Genomic DNA, 22458 nt, shown 5'->3' on the forward strand with positions numbered 1-22458 from the left:
TGACAGCTGAAGTCATCCATCAACTATTTCCCACAATACCTTTTTTCAGATTAATCTTTACCGTAATTAGGACATACTGTGTATATTAATTGCTCTGGACTTTATGTTTCTTCCCTCCTGAAATAATTTTTATAATCTCATTTTACCTAAATGAATTTGAATTTGCATAATATAGGCTAAACATAAAACCCTCCTTTTTAATAGTCTATAGGTAAGCTTCATATTTCCAATGGATAGTAAAATTAAGACGTAGAAAAGCACACAAGGATTTGTAAACATTTCTTCCTTGCTATTTCGTTGTTTGAGTATTAATTTATAAAGAATTCTGTACTGTTCATTTCTTCAAAAAAAATGTTTGATACATTTAAAAAATTTTTAATTTAAACTAGATTCATATTTTTTCTCATACTTAGTGCCTTTCTAAGAGGCGAAGATAATAGACATAAGTGTAGTGGAAGAGAAGGTAGACAGTCAACCATACATTTCCTTTTGATTATCAGTTAGTAATAGCAAATACCAGGGTAAAATATTTAGTAAATACCATAGACCCAGAACACTAAAATAAAATTATGTATTTACCAGCAACCAAAGCATCTTTAGGCCATCGACTAAACCAGTCTGTAGTACATCCTGAGATAAGTGCAGGGAACTTCAAAGCTCGATTTCGGAATTTTTCACCAACTGGAGAAAAGCAAAGTACAATATGGAGGTTCTGTCGGACCCTGCTCATGAAGTAGTCATACAAATTCTCATTAGTTGGAGGTCGTCTGGGATATTCTTTTTTCATGACCAATATAAGATCACTATTAATTTCATCCATTTCATCACGAGCAAATAGGTTAGAGACCTTAAAAAGCAAACAGAGGCATACAACTCCAATGTTAGGGAAGACATATTGAAAAACGTGATATAAAGTTTTCAAAATGATTATGTCGAAAATGAAATATATCCTCATCGACGACCAGATGATAACACATCCATTTTTGTTCTCAAACTCACTTTTTTAAAGTTGCAAAAATCTCAATATGATATATATAGCTATTCTGTAATATGTGAATAATTTTGTACCATTTATTATAAAACATACAATCTTCTTATATTGTTTCATATTTCTAATTCTGAATATATCTGTTTTTAAGTGCTAATACCATACTTTGTTTGGGAATTATTCTTCAACAAGCACAATCTTTTATCAACACCTACCCCCGAACTCTTAGCAACACCATTACTCTGATAGAACAAAACATGAAAAACTATAAAGGAATAGAAGACAAAAACATGTGAAAAAAGTCCACTCCTACCTCACCAGATGATAAAACATTATTCATATATTCCAAAAACGACTCATCTTTAATCTCATTGTCAGTGAAAATAAAGCTGATTCCTTTGCCTTGCTGACCTGCTATCCTATATAAAAGCTTCAGGTCATCCATCAGGTTTGATGTACTATAAGACCTAAAATAACAACATGAGAATGTCATTGGCAAAAACCTCATCACAGAATAGGAAGAATATTTGCCTCACCCAAAAAGCCTCTTAGAACTTCCAACTAGGAGGAAGGTTTTACTTGAAATGTCCTGAGTCACTTCTACATTTTGAAAATTACTGAGATAATTTCTGCTACCAGTTCCTCATTATCTTTTCTAATAACTTGGAGAAGTAGACCCACTATATTCACCTTCGTTCAAAATTGTACACTCTTAGGATTAAAAAAAAGGTTTACCAAGAAGGTCTTCCATTCCAAATGAAGATAAAAAATATTCCTGTTTCCTGAACCCTATCATTTACATTGTACATGCATGGAAATCTTTATTTCCAATTTCAAATTGGTGCTGTCTCTTCCCTCACCCCTCTCAGGATTGATAGTTAAAATGACCAGTTTCCACTCTTTCTCTCTGTGTGTATGGAACAACGGTTTGTTAAAGTTTGAATATCATATGTCTCCTTAGCTTTGATTCCAATTTCCATCTAATATTACACATCATAGTAAGTATGATTAAATGTACACATTGTGATTCAAGCACAAAACCTTTGGAATCAAGACATGGAGAACACATATTTAAACTGTCTTTCCTTACATATGTGGCAGGGTGCATGGGAGATGGGAGGGAGAGGCAGACAATTTTTAATTAGACAATGATTAAGGAAAATTATTGGGCTGGCTCTCTTGAACAGTTGCTGACAAAAAATTATGGTTTATACAAATCAAATAAGAATTTTTAAAATTTAATGAGTATTTCTTAGTCATCAGGAAGTTATCAAAATACTTATTTGGGGAATAGTAATCTTTGTACTCACTAACAAGGCTGGTTTTACTATTAAAACAAACTTTTTACTTTAGGGAAACACTGTAACTAAACAAAAATAATTTCTTACCAATCAAAGAAGGTTAAAAAGTTAACCCAGAGTTAGATATAAACTTTTATTACAACTAAGAACAGATTTGATTGATTTGGAAAACATTTGATAGCAGTTGGCTTCTGGAATCAAACGAGAATAATATTTACTAGGCATCAATCTAAACCTGGTTGTACGGTAGACATTTTATAAATTTAATTAAAATAAACCAGTCTAGGTGCTTCCATTTTGAATTTACAGACCCACCAATAGTTCATATATTCAGTGAAACAGTTGCACAATATATGTGAAGAGAGTGATTACTTTAAAATGTTAATGTTTATTATTAAATATTAATTAATCATTATTAAGTTAATAGTTTGTAATTTAGTGCTTAGCATTTAATAAATCACACTCCCACATCTTCCTTTAGCCCCCATACAAAGACCTTGATTGGCATACTTTTGCCAACCATGAAGTTACCAAGTCAACAACATTTTATAGCAGAACTTTGTTTGACAAGAAAATTACAGTACTTTACCCTATCGATACTTATTCTGGTGCCAAAACCAAAATCCTTTAATAAAGTCAAATAATGAGAAAATATCAATGAGGTTCTCCCACCACCACCATAAGGAAGCCTCTATTACAGAGTAATCTATGTCTCTGAGGAAGGCCTGCAATCCTTGGAAAGGAAATGTAACATTACATTTCATTACACCATGAAATACTGAACCAAGGTCATTATTATCCTTATTTTACAGAACAGAAAACAGAGTTTAGGTAACTTGTCCAAGATCATTTAGATAGTAAATGGGAGACCTAGTTTTTGAATTCAGAGTTTTTGGCTCTGAGGTTAGTGCTCTTCCCACTATCCTAAAGGTTAAATGGAGGTAGGAAAAAAATAACAATCTTGTTATGTAGTTAATCCATCTCCTTGAGGTATGTTTTGCTTCTTCGTTTCACTCTACTCTACCTCCCAAGCCAGGTAAAGCTACTGCATTTAGTTTTTCCAGTGAGAGAGGGATTAGCATGTTATCTGAATAGTTTTTTTGGAACAATCCTAGGGTTGAAGCCAGATTTCAGGCAGCTACCCTGAAACAACTATTTTTTTGTTTGATTATTATAAATATAAAGTTTCTTCAGGTATCATTCACAGACATCTGGCCTAAATGACCTTCTTAGCTACCATTTTTCTATCCATTATCACCTCTTGCCTAGACTTTTGAAATAACCTCTTGTTCAGCAACTCCTTTGTCCCTCTACTCCAATCTAATACTAAGTCACCACACTAAGCCTACTAAAACACCAAGCTAACTTTGCAACCCCCTCAAAAATGTTCACTGGCTCACTATTGCTTCTAAGATAAAGTACAGAATCGTTGGCCTGGAATTTAAAGTATCCTACTATCTGGTTCCCACCAGACTTTCTAGTCTTGTTTCATCTTGCTCCTTTTTACTCACTATCCATTCTAGTCAAACTAGATTATAGCTAGTAAAATCCCTAATATCCTTTAAAGAACAGTGCAAGTCTTTCCTCACTCAAAGCCTTCTGTCATCTTTCCAGATGTCTGTGTGTCTGTCTGTGTGTCTGTCTGTGTGTCTGTCTGTGTGTCTGTCTCTCTCTCTCTCTCTTTCTCTCTCTCTCTTTCTCTCTCTCTCTCTCTCTCTCTCTCTCTCTCTCTCTCTCTCTCTCTCTCTCTCTCTCTCTCTCTAATTTTTCATCACTTTGGATATATCTTCGATTTGCTTCCTTTTTAACATGCTATATCCCTCCAAAATAAGATAATCTTCTCAATGGAAGAGACTATTAAATTGTTCTTTTGGTGTGTTTTTTTTTCGTTTGTGTTTTATCTCTAGCACCTAGAAAAGTGAATCTTAAGTTCTTCTAACTTATACCTGCTAATTTCCTCTCTCTTTGCTCCCCAAACACCAATGCACTATCTTTATTCTCCTTTCTTATCCAACATTAATCTTTGTAATTTTTTATATTCAACATGTTCTAAAATGAGATACCCAATATACAAAGGTTTGGGAAAGGGATTGTTATAGTGGAAGGCCAATTTTTAAATAATATTTTCTAAAATTGTTATAGACTACATACTAAGACCAATTTTTTAAATTATATGAATTTCTGGCTAATATATCACTGTGTTTTTCATGAACTGACACAGCCATCTCCAGCTCAAGTTTTATCTGTGAGTCTTTTTTATAAAAATCTACTTCAGATTCATTAAACAAGACACATGGAAAAAACCTTGTTAGGGTGATCTGGAAGGAATCGTAACCAGCAATGAATGATGCCAGCCGAGTCAGACTTTGCTTTCCTGATCCACCTACACCCACAAGAAGGGCATTTCCACGAGGCGTACGGAGAACACGTGAAATCTGAAGCACAAAATGAATAAAGCATAAATGTTATTTAAATTTTCTAAGTAAAGGCCATCCCCAAATTCTGAATACATTTTTCTCCAAAATTTGTATGTCAATCAGTATTTGGAATTCAATTCATTTTCCCTTTGAAAAAATATTATATTTATCATCAGAGTTGGTTCCTAATTCATTTCAATTTGATTAAAGATATTATATGTCTATGACCAGATATAAATAATATATAAATAAGATATACTCTGCCTTCATGGATGTTACTGTCTGGCAAAAAATTAAAATATCTGCTTAGTTATAATGTACTTTAATAATACTGCACCACATTCAGTGTTTCTTTGGAAAGAAAATGGATTCAGAGTTTCTATTTGGCATTAAAGGAACACATGACCCTCTACCTTTAAAATGAGTATAGGGTTACTCCACATAAAAGGATGAGTGAGAAAGAACGTGTGTGTATGTGTGTGTGTGTGTGTGTGTATAATATTAGAAAAGTTAAATAGATTCTAAACTGATCAAATATCTAGACATAAAGTATAGCATTATTGAGGAAAAAACCTACAACGAATTTTACAATGGAGTAACAACAGCAGTCTATACTTGTTCTTGAGCTGTCCAATGGTTTTAATCAATTTCCTAGATTAAAGAGGCAGACATAATGTTTACGAATTTTGCAGATGGCACTAAGTTGGGAGGAGTAACCAACACACTGAATGACTGAAGAATCTAAAGAGATCTCAGCAAGCTCGAATGATGGCAGGAGTCACATCAGACAAAAATTAAATTTTCACAGGCCCAAAAAATCAACCTCCTAAGTACAAGATGAGAATATAAGGCTAAACAACATGCCATGTGAAAAAGAGAAAGGTTTTACTGTATTGTAATTCAATATGACTTAATAATGTGACATGACAGCTAATAAAGGTAATACAATCTTGACCTCAATTAGGAAAAATATAGTATGCAGAACAAAGGATGCCATAATCCCTTTGTACTCAATAGTATGGCCATTGTAGAAATAACAATGACAAACTATTGTTATTCCGAAATGGGAAACAAGTATGATGAGAGATAAAAAGGAATGATCAAACAAAATCAATTCAAGGAAAAGATAATATTTAAACTATTTAAAAAATTATTATATAAGAGAGGAATTTGACTTGCTTTTTTTGGTCCCTTTAAGTATAATTAGGGAAAATGAGTGAAAATTGGATAAAGGTAGAATTTGGTTTGATATAACAAAGAGTTTCCTAATTTGAATTTTCCAAAATCAAAATGGAATCCCTTAGGAGATAAGAAATCCTCAATTAATAGAGCTTTTCAGGAAAAGAAAGGATAGCCATTTGTCAGAAATATTGTATAAAGGATTCTTGTTCAGGTAGAAATAAGACTAGATAACCTTTGAAGTTACTTCTAACTCTGTGTGATTCTAGGCTTCTATAATAATGCAGATGGTAAATCTTACAAGAGAAGCATGCAAGAAGTGTTTCATTTCCTCAGGATACGTGACAAGGTCAGGACCCCACCTATTGTTCATTGGTCTGCAGAGGGACTAAGGGAACCTTGTGCCATACTACTCTGAGGTCCTGGTCACTTAGCTGAGAAACTAGTATTAATTGGACTGTGACTCTTCCAACAGGGGCCACAAATTACCTACAAAATTCTAAAATACTTGTGCTCTGCACAAGAGAAGAATGTAAAATGTTAGATCCTGACAACAAAGAGAAACAGACCAAGACCTAAAATGTTCCATTCTATTTTTTCTCTATACCTTTTTGTCATTCAATTAGACATAAAAAGAGTGCCAACAGGTTTTAAGACTGCTCTAAAAACTGAAATAAAATTAATCAAATTTCAAAGGAAATGTAGATACAAGCTGTTCTGATAATTCACCATAAAATTTTGTTCATTGAATATGACAGATTTTACACAGGGTTCCTGCAATTAAGGAGATGTCTTAAAGATTATGGACACTTTCAGATGTGACGAGCACTAAGGCCATTCTCCAACTAAATAGATGTCATCTTAGTTTCTAGTGTTTTGATATAATACAAAAAAGCTGTTACAAATAATTTTTCAAATATGTGTCCTTTCTCTTTCTCATTTTAATTTTTTAAGTTAAAATCTATTGTGATATCACTAGATCAACAGGAATAAAGTTTTGTGATTTTGTATATAGTTACTAAATACATATATACACAATTCTCCTTCACTGTTATTTTTATATGTGGAAGTGGTCATATTTGCTCATGTCTATCAGGTTTAAAATAATGAATATAAAAAGTTATTTTAAAAAACTCTCTTCCTCCACTTATGTAGCTACCACCCAATTTATGACCTCTGACCTTATATAATTACCCCCTTAGTTATCATTTAATTATGGCAATCCCCTACAAATTTGTTTCCCTGCTTTAGTGTCTACTCTCTCCAACTCATTCTCCATCTGTGTTATCAAACAGCTAAAAAACTGACAGCCACAAATTGACATTATACCTCTCTTCTACATGAATGCTAAAATAAATTTCCTAAAATCCACATCTAATTATATAACTGCCTTGTTCAAAAATCTTTATGAGTTCCTTATTATCTCTTGAAACACACTGATTTACCCTTTTCTAACCTCTGCTCTTATCTACTGAACTAACTCATTGATGCAAGACAACCTAATGTATAAAATGCTAAAATAAGGCCCATATACCTTGTCACATATGGCTTTAAATTCCCAGTTCTGTAGAAAAGTTGATCCTCTCCTCAAGGTCACAAAAATAGTTCAGAAGTTCTAAACATAAGACTTCTCAATTAATCTACATTTCTCCTAGCTGCAGAATTTTAGATTTCGTCGAAACTATTCCCTCCTTTTTTTAAAATTACAGAACAGGTCTCATTCACTTTCTTAAAAGAAGCAGTAAAAACATCTTCCCTTTTTCATTTCTCTTTAAGACAAGAGTATAAAGAAGTCGTTGATAATACCCAAAGGAAGGGATTATCAATTAATTGTCTTTTGATCCTCCAAGACCTGAAGAAAACCTGAGTTGAAAATTGGAGATCACCCATAAACATTTGTTTGGGTAGTTGTGATATTTGTTAATTTGTTAATCTTAACCTTTAAAAGTCATTAATGGTTGCTATGCGCATAAATGTAATTTTATTTGTGATAAAGGGCTTCTTTCCATCTCACTACTCAAAGTCATGCAAGAGTAAGTCATCCACTATCTCCAAACCAAGGTAGGAAGAGAGAAAGAGGGGGAGGGAAAGAGAAAAGGGGGAGAGGGGAAGAAAAAGGAGAGGGAGAGATTATTTTACCAAGATGTAAATGTTTTAAAATATGTCTCATAATGGACTGCCTGTTTGAAGACCTGCTATTTGAAGAGCAATGAAGTTAAGTCTGTAGAAAGAATTAGTACTAGATAATGATTTTATTTTGTTTAGTGTAGAAATTTTAAAAGATTCTATTAAATTATAAAAAGGAAGTTGAGATCTTCATCATTTGAATGGATAACCACAAGGATGAATTGCAAATCTTAGAAATGAATGTTATTTCTCCCTGAAGGGTGCAAATTTGTTCAAAATGAAGACTTATGGATGCCTTTGTATTTCTAGTTAGAAACACAGTTCATTGAACACAATAAACATTTTTTCCAAAAAATTTTAACAAAACTATAAAATAATTATTTCAGAAGGTTTTTAAGTCAATTTTTAAATCACCTTGAACTGTTAAAATTAAAGATGCTATTTACAAAATATGTCACTCAAAGATCCCAACAGATTGTTTTCCTTGTTAAACAGGGATAGTGAGGCAGACATCTTTAACAACTCAATATTAATTTTTCGCTTGAGAATAATATAAACTGACATTTCTTTCAAATTTTAAACACTAATCAATAAGGTAGAGCTTCTAATTAAACAATTAACTTGTAACTAAAGATATCTGACAGATATATTGGGGGCACAGAGCAGGCATTTGCAGTCACTCTTGGTCCCAAGTTTTTTCCTGTTACTTCAAGTGCATCCACAAAACGCTACCCTTCTGTGTCACTCACTGTTTCTGTCACTTCTTATAAATGTGTCACAAATAATCTTATTGCAAAGACACCCATGTATATGGTTTTGGTCTTACATACAGAGAAACTGACAATAGAGGGCTCAAAGTAGAGAAAGAAATTTAAGAGTAAAAATAGATCTACTGATTTAGGTCTCTTGTTATGCTACCACCAGTCACTGATTGTCAATGAAAAGTCACATAGCCAATTGTCCTATCCCATAGATATGTGTGTCAATCTACCCTTCAATTCCTTAAACAATCAAAACTGCTACGAGGAAGCTCTCATTTGCCTCAGGAAATAAACCAAAAAGGCCAATTTAGAAGATTTCCACAAATACGACTCTAATACTTAATCTCACAAAAAACTCTCAGCCTAAAATGGAAAACTCATGGGGAAATGTCTGCTTTTATGGACATCTGATTTACCTATCTCTGTTCCCAAGAAAATCATTTCAAATCTGGAAGTTACCTTCCACACTATGAATATATGATAACTATTTAGAGAAAAATAGGTTTTTTGATTTATTGACTAAATTTAAGGAGATTTTTGTTCTTACTGAGCTACTTATAATCAGCTCTCACTTATCCATGTAAATAAACAAACACTAAAAGTATATATTAAATACTTGCTATGTACTAGGTAGTGTACTAAGAACTAAGGATACATATGCAAAAAATATTGGTCCTGCTATCAGGGAATTTATACTGCCATTGGAGATGAAAACACATCATAGGGAGCTGAAAGTGGCGAGGTCAAATGCACACAACTGTATGGAAACAGTCAGGATATGACATAAGGGGAAGGAAATAAACATTTATAAAATACTTAATATGTGCTGAGAATTGCAATAAACACTTTTCAGACATTATCTTATTTGATTGTCACAATCCTGGGAGGATATAATCCCATTTTTACAACTGAGGAAACAGGCAGAAGATGAAGTTTTTTTCCCAGGCTCATACAACAATTAAGTATCTGGGGCCAGCTTTGAATTCAGATCTTCCTGAATTCAGGCTCAGTGCTCTATCCACTGCCTCATTGAGTTTCATGGAAGCCTGCTTTCAAGCAAGATAAGGAAAAAAGGTCGTGTAGCAGAGCTGAGGGTGATTTCAATGTTAAAATCCAAGATTTGTTTAGGAGGAGGGCAGAAAGTTGAAGAAGATGGCTGGAGTACAGGAAGCATGGTTTGAAAATGTCCAGAAAATGATGTGAAGACCTAGTTCTAGAGAAGATGGGGGAAAGTTCACCCGACAATGGTAATCTTCTCATTGGAGTATAATATGTTTGACTAAATTATTCTTTGCACTTACAACTAAATGTAGGTGCACCTGATGTTCTCAGAATTCAGAACATACTGCAAAAAATAATAATCTCATTATGAAAATGGAACAATACAGGTATCATTGTATCATTGGTATCATTCTCTTCCTCAGACTACAGCACAATCACCACATTGTTCACACTGGGAATGATATTTAACCCCATTAATTGATAAATGTTGAAAATCAGGCTAAGGAAAATTAAATGACATTTCTAAATTCAGACATTGAGGTATTTTTTACCTCATTTTTACCATTGTATTGGCTAATTGCAGTGGTAACCATATCTAAATTTCCCCAGAACTCTCTCTTATATGATTTTGAACACTGATATTACCTTATATGATCATAATCTCCTGTTCTTCCATCTCTTCTTCTAACTTATCACTCCTAAATCAATTTTTCCCCTCATATGGTCTCCAGACTATCTATCCCTTCTTATTTCCCATGTCATCAACCTTTCTGTGATCCCATTTTTCACCCTTAACTGTCTTCACTCTCAATTAATCAATTCAACTATGATGTAATACATATTTGCTGAATTTAATTTAATTTGAGACATAAAAGACAGGATATGAGGGAGCTCACAATGGATGACCTCAATCTTCTTAGGGAAGTAAAAGGCAAGATTATCTACTAATGGAGGAAGAATTAGAAGTTGAATTAGGGATGAAAGAACAGAGAAGTTTTTGACTAGTTGATGTGTGGAATGTAATATGTCATTGCTCAGAAATGAATAAAGTACATTGTGCTACAAATACATTCAAGTTAGAGATCCTATATTGATTTGTATGAACCAATTGTGACTTTATCCAACTGCATTTATCTGCTTGGGAAAAGAAATTGAATGGACAGATATTGAAAGTTTGCTGAAATGATGCAGAACAGCAAAAGAAACAGGCAAGGGATTCAATGGTTGAGAGAAGTACATTATTGAAAAAGTATAGTCTCTAACAAAATTATAAAGACCAAGTATGACTCAAATAAAGAAATGTGAGAGGATATTCCCAACCCAATCCTTTGGGAAGGTGGGAGGTTGAAAGGTGTTACACACTGCATTTCTTTTTGGAGTTTCTCAGTGTATTGATAAGTTGTGTTAATTTTTTTCCCTCTTTAAATAATACTATTTTCTACGTGGGATGGCTCTCTAGGAGGCAGATGGGGAGAGACACTGGGGATAACTATAATAATGTAAGGAGCAGAAGACGTAAAGAAAAACATTTTTAAAAAAAGAGATGACATCAACAAAAATCTATAATGGTATAAAAAAATAGAAAATCCAAGAACCTTTTCCTTAGAAAAGCTGGATGGAAGAGAGTTATGCTTTCATAGGAAATACTCTTTTTTCTAACCTATTTTCAAATATTCACTAATTATTTTTTGGTGTTCATTAAATTCAGTATGAACTGTATAAAAAAAGAAAGATAAAAATCAGTCAAGACTGTGAAGAGAGGGGAATGAATCTAGTACTGGATAATCTCTTCTGCAATCTGAAAACGTCAGAGATCTCTATGTAGTTTTAAAAAACAGACTCGGGGAAGGGATGAGAAAATAGGTAAGGGAAGACAGGAAATCCTGAGGCCTTTCAACTAAAAACAATCTCTTTTCTTTGCTTTACTCTCATAGCACTTTCTTTGTACCTCTCTTTTAACAATCAGGATATTCTTCCTTATATCATATTTCTGTATGCAGCTTATCAACTCTACATAAGTTCATTAAAGATGGAAAATATTTGTCTTCATATTTCCATCATACCTGGAACAGTATCTTGTCCATGTTGGTTAACAATAAAGACCTGATAAATTAATTTGTTTAATCCTGAGGTAAAAAATGAAAGCTTTCAAAAGAATGCTTTGTAGGGTGTCAAATATAAGAATAATAGAAGTCAACAGAGTGAGAGGATCCAAAAAAGACAGCAAAGTAAGTCACATTTTTTTTTTGGCCCATGGATAAATAAAGTGATAAAGAAACAGTAATATGATCGATGTGTTTACAGATGATGGAGACTTGCCTGTCCTGAAAATGAATACCAAAAAGAAACATTTGATGATAGGAAAGGAAATTATAGATATAATAGAATTTTGATTCAGTTTATATTTGTCTTCAGGTACATTTTCTCTGGTTTTTCAGAACATTGTAATAAGAAGTCTTTTTTGACTAATCTTTGAACTCAATTGCCAATAACCTTCATTCTACATAAAAAAAATACATTGAGCTAGAAGCATTATAGCAACACTGACTACAATTAGTACATCCTACATACAAAGAATATGTTATTATTTCAAATCTACAGGTGCAATATATCAAATCAAGTGTAGAAATTAAGTTGGAACATAGCCTTGAGTTTATTTTTACATTGAATTTTTCTCATAAGAAATGAAAATTAAAGACAGAACAAATATTCTGGTGGGGAGTCAACTCTCTGTCACTTCCACAAGGCAATATTAGCAATATACTAGGTACCTTAACTAAATGAGTCATGGCATCTGCAAAAAACACCATGTCCATGCCAACTCCACGGATGCTTTCGTTGTATATTTGTAGAAACATATTTAAGCGATCTCTCAGGTGATTAAAAGATTCAATTGGTTCATAAATTTTGGGCATGTCAACATTAGTTTCTTCTGAGTCTTCACCTAATATGGAAAAACAATTTTAATATTGATAACAAAATACACAATTTTCCTTCTTTCTCCCATTCAACTCAATCAGCATATTTTATGTTTAAATAATTTTTTGGTACTCATTATAAATTTTCTAAATATTTAATATCATGTTTATTTAAAAAATTTAGTGACAACTAAATTCTAAAAGGACAAATTACTGTAACTGGACTGAATAAGTCATTTTAAGAACATGGAAATTCACTGAGCGCTACCATAGTGAATGGTTTTTTGAACATCTTAAAATTTCTATCACTTAAAAAACTACAAAACCTTTCAATTGACCTTACTCACATATAGCAATGCAATAATTTTCATATGGTGAAGGCAAAAAAAAAAGATGTTTTGAAACAAGTTTTTTTTTTCACAACCTTTATTTTAAATGTTAAAAAAATATGACATTTATAGAGCCCTTTCTAATAGCCTTCATGTCATTAAATTGTTTAATGGTTCATAAATATTAAAATGCAGCATTGTCACAAAGAAGAAGAAATAGCATTCCTTATAATGAGAAGGGACTTTATATTTGGAAATAAGTAAGACAGATATCATATTAAGTTTTCCTTATTAAATTATTGCCTAATATTTTTTGGTTGAAATTGGAGGAAAATAAATATAAGTACTCTGTATCACAAAATAGCTTTACCTTTATAGAATTTTCCTTTCCCCTGACCTAATTTCGAATAAAACTTGTCAGCTTCTTTTTGTGAAAGGATAGCTGCAAATGCTTATGCTGCATTAAATCTACTTTTTTATTATAATTCAAAAACTTTTGATAACGACACATAATATTGCCACATCTCTTAAAGATTGCCTGTCATCTCCAACCATTCTAGAGACAAAAATGGTATGTATAACAAGTTATATTTTCTTTCTAACTGAAAAAAATAAATTGAAGTTCATTCTCTGTATCTTGAATTGCTTCTTCCTGGAGGAGGCAAAGTAAACCCATTTAAAATCAAACAAGAGAAAAACAATTACCCTATTACTTTTTCCACAAGCAAAATGCAAAATATCTGTTTAGAAAAGCCATTCAACCACACTATCATGGAATTACTTCCACAACTTCTATTTCAACACTCTCCTCCTACTTATAATCATTCTCTCCTTTGTCCTGTAATTTTCTTTTTATTTCTTCCTCATTTCAATTATTTGAGCACTGCCTCAATGCTCACCTTCTAAACTAGCAAGTTCCTAATTTCCTGTGTGCATCATTGTCACTCCCACCTGTACTACTTAGAATTGACCGAAATTAATAGCAATGCAATTCAAAAATTATTTTCAAAATACCTTTATAATATTTATTACATATAAATGGAAACTGTTGAATTATATTCACCTTCTTCAACAATATTTTGGGGAAAACCTTATTCATTATTTACTTAGAATTTTTAGAATTACCTGTAGCTTCAGGTGCATCCCTTAAGAAATCAACAAAGTAAGAATCAACTCCACAATCCACCAAGAGTTTCTTTTCTTCACCAAACTTCTCTTCCACCAAATTTGCTAAAGTTGAATCAAACCAGTTCACATCCTCTGAGACTGTGAACCGATCAGCAATAACACGTTTGCATTCATGCTTCCACAATTTCATCAATACCTGTTGAAAGTACAATTTAAGCACGAAAAAATCCATATTGATGACTTATTAGTATCTGTTCAACTCTACTTGGACATGATATTTGAAGTTCTTTTTTTTATATCTTAATCTCTTTATTCTCTGAACATGTAGCCATAAGCAGGTCATGGTAAAGCAAAGCACCAGAGATCTTTCTTTTCTGCCTGAAGCAACCTTTGATATTTTATTTTTAATAATAATTTGAAATTTATCTTTAGAATTTAAATTTTTTTCTGCTTGGAAGACTTAAATTGAAGTCTACTTCAAATCAAACTATAGAAAAATATATTAATATAAAATGAAGAGCCAGAGGATTTTTTTTTATGAAATGAATTTAACATTAGATTTTTCAAAGAATTTAAAGTTCATCCTCAGTATCGTAATTCTTTTCTCTTTGGAAAAAAACTGTTCAACCAATGCAAGTTCATTTAAACACAAATAACAGAAAAAATAATGAGACTATTTCTTTTTCCTTGTGGAAAGTTTGTCTTTGATTTATGTTTACAGATGGCACAAAGCAAGAAGAAATAACCATCACCTTAGATATAGAGTAGCTAAAATGTTGAATATGTTATGTTCAATTCTGAGTACCATATTTAAGAAAAGACATAGGTAAACTAGAATAAATCCAGACAAAAGCAACTGGGATGATCAAAGAAGGAGAAGGTGTGCCACAGAGAATCTATTCAAGAAGCTGATGATCTTCAGACTTAAGGACAAAAGATGTGGGCAGGGAGTAAATAAGATCAGAATATCAGTAAAGACATTAAATACTTGCAAGAGAAAATAATCTGAAATGAGAATTATCAAGAAAATCCACTTCCAATGGCTACAAATAAATCAATAAAGATTAAAAGCAGGCCAACAAAAGGGAAAAAAAATGTGATCCCATAGTTATCATGAAGACATAGTAGGATTAGACCCAAGGCTGAATTACAAAGAAAATTATAGATAAAAGGAATAGTGAAGTAATATCTTTGCATATTAAGAAGATATATTAATGTGAAGAAATAAAAAACCAAAGCAAAAGAATAGTGGAAAGCATTGGGGAAAATATCAGCAAGGAGTAGAAACAAATAAAATATTGTTTTTGGGGAATGGTGAATACTACAGATCATCTGAACAAAAAAAAAGGAAATGGAAAAGGAATTTGGTAAACACATTAAAAATACCTTTAAGCCATAAGAAATAGTAGTGACTTGAATTATATGGATATCAGAGTTTTCTCTTGGCTCAAAGTAAAGCAATTAATTACTCTTTGGTCTAATTGAATGATAACCTCATAATTCAAAAGATTAAAGAATAAATAACTGTACTAGAAGGAATTGGTTGCTAAGAAATGGATGGAAACTATAGAAGGAAGTGATCCCTTTGTTTTAGATTCCATGATCATTAAGGAGAAAAATCCAGGCATAGCTTAAAAGCATCCTAGATTTGGGAAGAAGAGATTTCTAAAAGTTCACATAATAGTTGTGTAGAAATTTGTGTCCTGAGATTCCACAGGAAAAGTCTGTCCAAGAATGAAGGTTAGGAAGATCTCAAAAACAAAATTCTATAGGCACAAAGAGAAGCAATTCCAGTGAGGAAGAGAAAAGGGAAAAATTTCAGAAGTCTATGTAGACACACAGCAAACTCATAACAATCACATATTTTTTCAATAAACAAGTATAAAAGATGAGAGGCAAGTCATATAAAATTAATATAAAAGAAAGTCACATTAATGTGGAAATATACTTAACATGATTGCACATGTATAACCTATATCAGATTGCCTGCCATCTTAGGGAGAGAGGGAAAGGTCAGAGGGAGAAAAATTTGGAAATCAAAATATTATTTAAAAATCAATGCTGAAAACTCTCTTTACATGTAATTGGAAAAATAAGATTCAATTTTTAAAAAAAAAGAGTAAGTCAGACCCTGGAAGACAAAAATCAGGAGTGTAATCTTTAAGATGAACTGAGACTGAGTAAATACCATAAAAACAAATAAAAAGGGGTATTGTTTTTTGTAGAAGATGACTTTTTTTAAGGCAAAGAACTGCTGTATTAAATGATAATACAGATGTTAGAGAGAAGTCAAATATGTTCAATTCTTATTTTGTCTCTGTTTTTCTTTGCAAAGAAAAATAAAATTTAGGCTGGAAAGGAGAAAACAAAAATGATTACCATAAAGAAATACTGCACCAAAATTAGTAGAGAAAATGTGAGATACCATCTACCTGTTTTTGCTAAGTTCAAGTCACTAGGTTCAAATGAACTATAACCCAAATTACTCAATTAATTATTGCATGTGACTATAGAGCAATTGTCCCTGAGCCTTGAAAGATCTTATAGAATGGAAGCAAGTTCTGCAACCCTGAAGAAAACAAAAAAATTGCCTTAAAGTTTTTTGGGGGATGTGGAGAAGGAAGAGAGTAAAATCTATAAGACAAAGACTAAGAATTCCTTGGAAAATTCTAGGACGTTATTACATAGATCATTAGTGACCAGAAAGGTGGCATGAGAAACCAGATGGAGTTCTGGGATGACTTAAAATCAATTAACCAATCAGCAAGAATTTATTATCAGCATCTTACAAGGAAGCAATGAAGTTAAATGGGAAAAAAACACACTGATTCTATAGTTAAAGGTTTCTTATGCTTACTACCTCTGTGATGTTGGGCAAGTCACTTAATATCCCTGGGCTTCAATTTCCTCATCTCTAAAACTTAGCTTAGACTAAATGGCCAAGGGCCACCCATGAACACGCACTATAGTCCAGACTCTGTGCTACACGCTTAAGGATAAAAAGACAAAAATGTTAAACTCCTACTCTTAAGGAATTTAAATCCTATCAGGAGACAGCATTTCAAATACAAGTACATAGATATGAATAGGGAGTTCCCAGGGAAGCAAACTTCTTCTACTTCTGCAAAAGCAGATCGCCACTCTTGAAAAATTGACTAGAGCACTAAGACATTAAATACTTTGCCCAGAGTCATAGCTTGGATGAGAAGACTTCTTGGCTTGAAGAAGCTTGAATCTACCTATTATTTCACACTATCTCACTATATAAGCAGATACAGAATAAGTATCAGGCAAACAATATGAGGTAGTTAGAGATGAAGAGAACCTCAGAGAATTTATGATTTCCCCAAGGTTATAAGGGTAGAAAGTGAGAGAGTCAGGATACAAATCCATGTCACTTGACTCTAAAACGAGCATTTTTTGCCTACCATCCCATGCTCCCTCAGAAGATTTTAGCGGATACTATGAAAATAACTTGGCTTATTTTGTAAATATAAACATCCAACTCAAACAAATTAAGGCCTAAAGAGATGATGTAATTCTTTAGTCATTCTCCAGTTATATCTAACTCTGTGTCCCCATTTCAGTTTTTCTTAGCAAATATTTTGGAGTAGTTTGCCATTTCCTTCTCTAATTCATTTTATAAATGAGGAAACTGGGGTAAACAGGATTGTGACTCGTCCAGAATCACACAGCTAATAAGTGTCTGAAGCCAGATTTGAACTCAGGAAGATGAGTCTTCCTGACTCCTGACCTGGCCCTCTATCCACCGAGCAACCTAGCTGCATCAAAGACTCTATAGGTTAGAGTAGAATAATTATTCATATCAACTGGCAAATTTTATTGAGATTTTGTTGGATTGTCAGGTTGCACCTTTATGTAATGATCTGATTAAATATAATGATGTATCCAGAGTACAAATGTGTTATAAAAAAATATGTTCAGAGTTTCAGATAAGAGCAACATTATATGATAAAGGAAATATTAAGGGAAGGGACTAGAACTGGGATTCATTGGTAAGGAAAGATACCACTGAGAAATTTCCTCTGGCCAAAGTTCCACACCTTCTCAACAACTTATAGGGAATTGTCTTGAAGACTGAGAGAATAAGGGTTACATAGTTGTGAGAATCAGGGCTTGAAACTATACTAGGTTCCTCCAATCATAGTATTGTCACACACAAAAAAAATCAGTTGGAACTCAGTTACCTTTGGTAATAGATAAGGACAAAAGAGAGAATTATTTAAAAATAAATAATATTTGAAAGCTATATTTCAGAATTTAACAAATATGACTAATTTCGTTAAAGGAAAATCAAAATTAAATAATTTACTGCTAATATAGTGAAACTCAAACATTCTGTACTTTGGCAAGATTTCCATGGAAAATATTGTTTCAAATTTATTTCCTTGTGAATCTTACTTTCAAAAGGCAAATAACTACTTTTTTGCCTAAGCACTCAGTGAGATATCACTTATACAGCACTTTAAGACTTGAAAAAGTATTTTACAAATATTATTTCATTTCATCCTCACAATCACCATGGGAGTAGGTAGGTGCTATTGTTATCATCATCATTTCACAGAATAATAAACTGAAGTAGACATCAGTTAAGTTACTTGTCCAGGATCAAGCAGGTAGTAAGAGCCTAAGGAATATTTTAACTCTGTTCTCCCTGACTCCAGGTGCAATGTTTGATCCCGAGTACCACATAGCTACTCCTACCAGTTAATGGGCTTAATTACAACTTTGTTCACATCACAATGTTTTCTGTCTACTCTGCATGCATAAATACCTTTAAAATCCATTTACTTAACCATTTTCTTTGAGTCAAGTAAAGTCTAAGAGAAGGCAAATCTACCATTAAACTGAGAGTCCTGTATGTGTAATAGGAAGGAATTGATCAGTTGATAGAAAAAAAAAAATAGACCACCCAGATCTTCCCAAATCCAGCTAGCAATGAGCTTGAATTGAATTTTGGGAACATTGGACACTTCCATAATTCAAACTTATGTAAAAATACAAATTCTCAAGCCAAATAAAAATTATTTAAAAACTAATCAAGGATTGGATTCCCTCTCATATTCTGGTAAATTTTATTCTTTTAAAAGAAAAAATCAAGGAGGGAGGAGCCAAAATGGTGGAGTAGAAACAGGGACCTGCTTGTGCTCTCCCCCAAAAACCTCAAAAAAGCCTGTAAGAAAATACTCTAAACAAATTCTACAGCAATAGAAGCCCCCCAAAAAGCCACAGATGGGAATCAAATTTCCAGACAAAGGCAATCTAGAAGGGTCAACAGGAAGGGTCTATCCCACCAGGCTGGGAGCACAGCATAGTTCTGTGTGGACTGTGCCAGCACAGATGGGGCTGGAGCAGGCCTCAGGGGACTGAATCACTGGCAGCTTCAGTGGTTTCCAAACTTCTCAGCCCACAAGCATCAAAAACAGCTTCAAAAGTCAGTGGGAAAGGTCTCTCACCTATGTGAGAAGGGAGCCTAGCCTGGTCTGGCCCTAGCCCCAGCCCCAGCTTTAGTCCCAGGGTAGTGGCAGCCACTGCCACAGTAGCAACTACTTCTGGAGTCCTCCACTTAATAAAGATCTCAAAAGTCAAGTAACTGACTGGGTGGCTGCTTCTGAAGCCCTCCATTTAACAAAGAGCTCCAAAGTTAAGTAATTGGCTGGGAAAATGAGCAAACGGAGAAAAATCAGACTATAGAATCTTACTTTCTTGGTAAAAAGGTATTTTCGTATGCCCTTGGTGACAAGGAAATCAAAACGTACAAACAAAAGAAGACAACAAAGGCAAAGCTACTGCATCCAAAGTCTCCAAGAAAAATACAAATCAGCCTCAGGTCATGGAAAAACTCAAAATGGATTCTGAAAATCAAGTAAGAGAAGTAGAGCAAAAATTGAGAAGAGAATTGAGAGTGATGCAACAAAATTATGAAAAACAAGTCAACTGCTTGTTAAAAGAGACCCTCAAAAATGCTGAAGAAAAAAACACTGTAAAAGACAGACTAATCTAAATGACAAAAGAGATCCAAAAAGACAATGAAGAGAAGAATGCCCTAAAAAGCAGATTTGGCCAAATGGAAAAGGAAGTCCAAAATCTCATTGAAGAACATAATTCCTTAAAGAATAGAATGGAGTAGATGGAAGATAATGACTTTATGAAAACTCAAGCAATTAAAAAACAAAACCAAAGGAATGAAAAAATAGCAGACAATGTGAAATATCTCATTGGAAAAACAACTGATCTGGAAAATAGATCCAGGACAGACAATTTAAAAATTATTGAACTACCTGAAAGCCATGATCAAAAAAGAACTCAGATATCATCTTTCAAGGAATTATCAAGGAAAACTGCCCTGTTATTCTAGAACTAGAGGATAAAATAAATATTGAAAGAATCCACTGATCACCTCCTGAAAGAGATCCAAAAAGAGAAACTCCTAGGAATATTGTAGCCAAATTCCAGAGCTCCCTGGTCAAGGAGAAAACATTCCAAGCAGCCAGAAAGAAACAATTCGAGTATTGTGGAAATACAGTCAGGATAACACAAGATCTAGCAACTTCTATATTAAGTGATCGAAGGGCTTGGAATATGATATTCCAGAAGTCAAAGAAACTAGGATTAAAACCAAGAATCACCTACGCAGCAAAACTGAGTATAATACTTCAGGTGAAAAAATGGTCTTTCAATGAAATAGAGGACTTTCAAATATCTTGATGAAAAGACCAGAACTGAATAGAAATTTTGATTTTCAAACACAAGAATCAAGACAAACATGAAAAGGTAAATGGGAAAGAGAAACCATAAGGGACTTACTAAAGTTAAACTGTTTACATTCCTACATGGAAAGATAATATTTATACCTCTTGAGACTTTTCTCAGTACTAGGGTAGTTGGAGGGATTATATACATATAGACAGAGGGCACAGGGTGAGTTGAATAGGAAGGGATGATATCTAAAAAAATAAAATTAAGGGGTGGGAGAGGAATATATTGGGAGCAAGAGAAAGAGCAAAATAGAATGGGACAGATTATCTCTCACATAGAAGAGGCAAGAACAAGGTTTTTCAATGGAAGGGAAGAGAGGGGAGGTAAGAGGGGAAAAGTGAACCTTACTCTCATCACATTTGGCTTAAAGAGAGAATAACATGCACACTCAATTTGCTATGAAACTCTATCTTATCTTACAGGAAAGTTGGGGAGAAGGGGAGAAGTGGAGTATGGGGAGATATGAGGGAAGGCAAATGGGAGGAGGGTATAACTAGAAGCAAATATTTTTGAGGAGGGATAGGGTCAAAAGAGGGAACAGAATAAACAGGATAGGATGGAGGGAAATATAGCTGGTCTTCCACAACATGACTTTTATGGAAGATTTTTGCATAACTACACATATATTACCTATATTGAATTACTTGCCTTCTCAGTGGAGATGGGAGAAGAGGGAAGAAGAGAGAGAAGTTGGAATTCAAAGTTTTAAAAATGAATGTCAAAAATTGTTTTTATATGCAACTGGGAAATAAGATATATAGGCAATAGGATATAGAAATCTATCTAGTCCTCCAAAAAAATAAAGGGGATGGGGATAGGAGAAGGGAGGGGTATGACAGAAGGAAGGGGAAATTGGGGGGAGGGGTAATCAGAATGAGAGGAGAGATGGGGAGAAAATTTGGAGTTCAAAATCTCGTGGAAATGAATGGTGAAAACTAAAAATAAATAAATAAATTAGAATTTTAAAAAATTATCAAAGAAAACTTCCCTGATATTCTAGAATCAGAGGGCAAAGTAGGATTGTAAAGAATTCACTGATCACCTCCTGAAAGAGATCCCAAACAGAAAACTCCTAGGAACAGTGTAGCCAAATTCCAAAGTTCCAAGTCAAGGAGAAAATATTACAAGCACCCAGAAAGAAACAATTCAAGTATTATGGAAACACAATCAGGATAACAGAGGATTTAGCAGTTTCTATACTGAAGGATCAGATGTCTTAGAATATGATATTACAGAAGTCAAAGAAGGTAAGATTAAAACCAAGAATCACCAACCCAGCAAAATTTACTACAATACTTCAGTGGGGAAAATGGAATTTCAATGACATAGAGAACTTCCAAGCATTCTTGATAAAAAAGACCATAGCTGTATAGAAAATTTGACTTTCAAATATAAGAATCAAGAAAGAGAAACCATAAGGGACTTAGTAAAGTTGAACTGTTTACATTCCTACACTGAAAGATATTTGTAACTCATAGAATTTTCTCAGTATCAGGGTAGTTGGAGGGAATATATGTGTGTGTATGTG

At 33.3% G+C, this 22458-nt stretch overlaps 1 protein-coding gene across 4 annotated transcripts in view; it reads right to left on the reverse strand.

Annotated features, from left to right (window-relative positions):
* DNAH5 (dynein axonemal heavy chain 5) overlaps positions 1-22458 on the reverse strand; it is a 420121-nt gene that overhangs the window by 102719 nt on the left and 294944 nt on the right. For all 4 annotated transcript variants that reach the window (XR_011966270.1, XM_072605437.1, XM_072605436.1 and 1 more), the window contains exons 51-55: positions 14148-14346; positions 12547-12719; positions 4594-4724; positions 1302-1455; positions 580-847 (exon numbers count right to left, since the gene is read on the reverse strand). Coding sequence is in view for 3 of the 4 variants with exons in the window: in XM_072605437.1 (XP_072461538.1) it covers positions 580-847; positions 1302-1455; positions 4594-4724; positions 12547-12719; positions 14148-14346 (925 nt within the window). In the remaining variant the exon portion in view is untranslated. The remainder of the gene's footprint in view (positions 1-579; positions 848-1301; positions 1456-4593; positions 4725-12546; positions 12720-14147; positions 14347-22458) is intronic.

The sequence above is a fragment of the Notamacropus eugenii genome, chromosome 4, assembly GCF_028372415.1.
Source record: "Notamacropus eugenii isolate mMacEug1 chromosome 4, mMacEug1.pri_v2, whole genome shotgun sequence".
Classification (NCBI taxonomy): Eukaryota; Metazoa; Chordata; class Mammalia; order Diprotodontia; family Macropodidae; genus Notamacropus; species Notamacropus eugenii.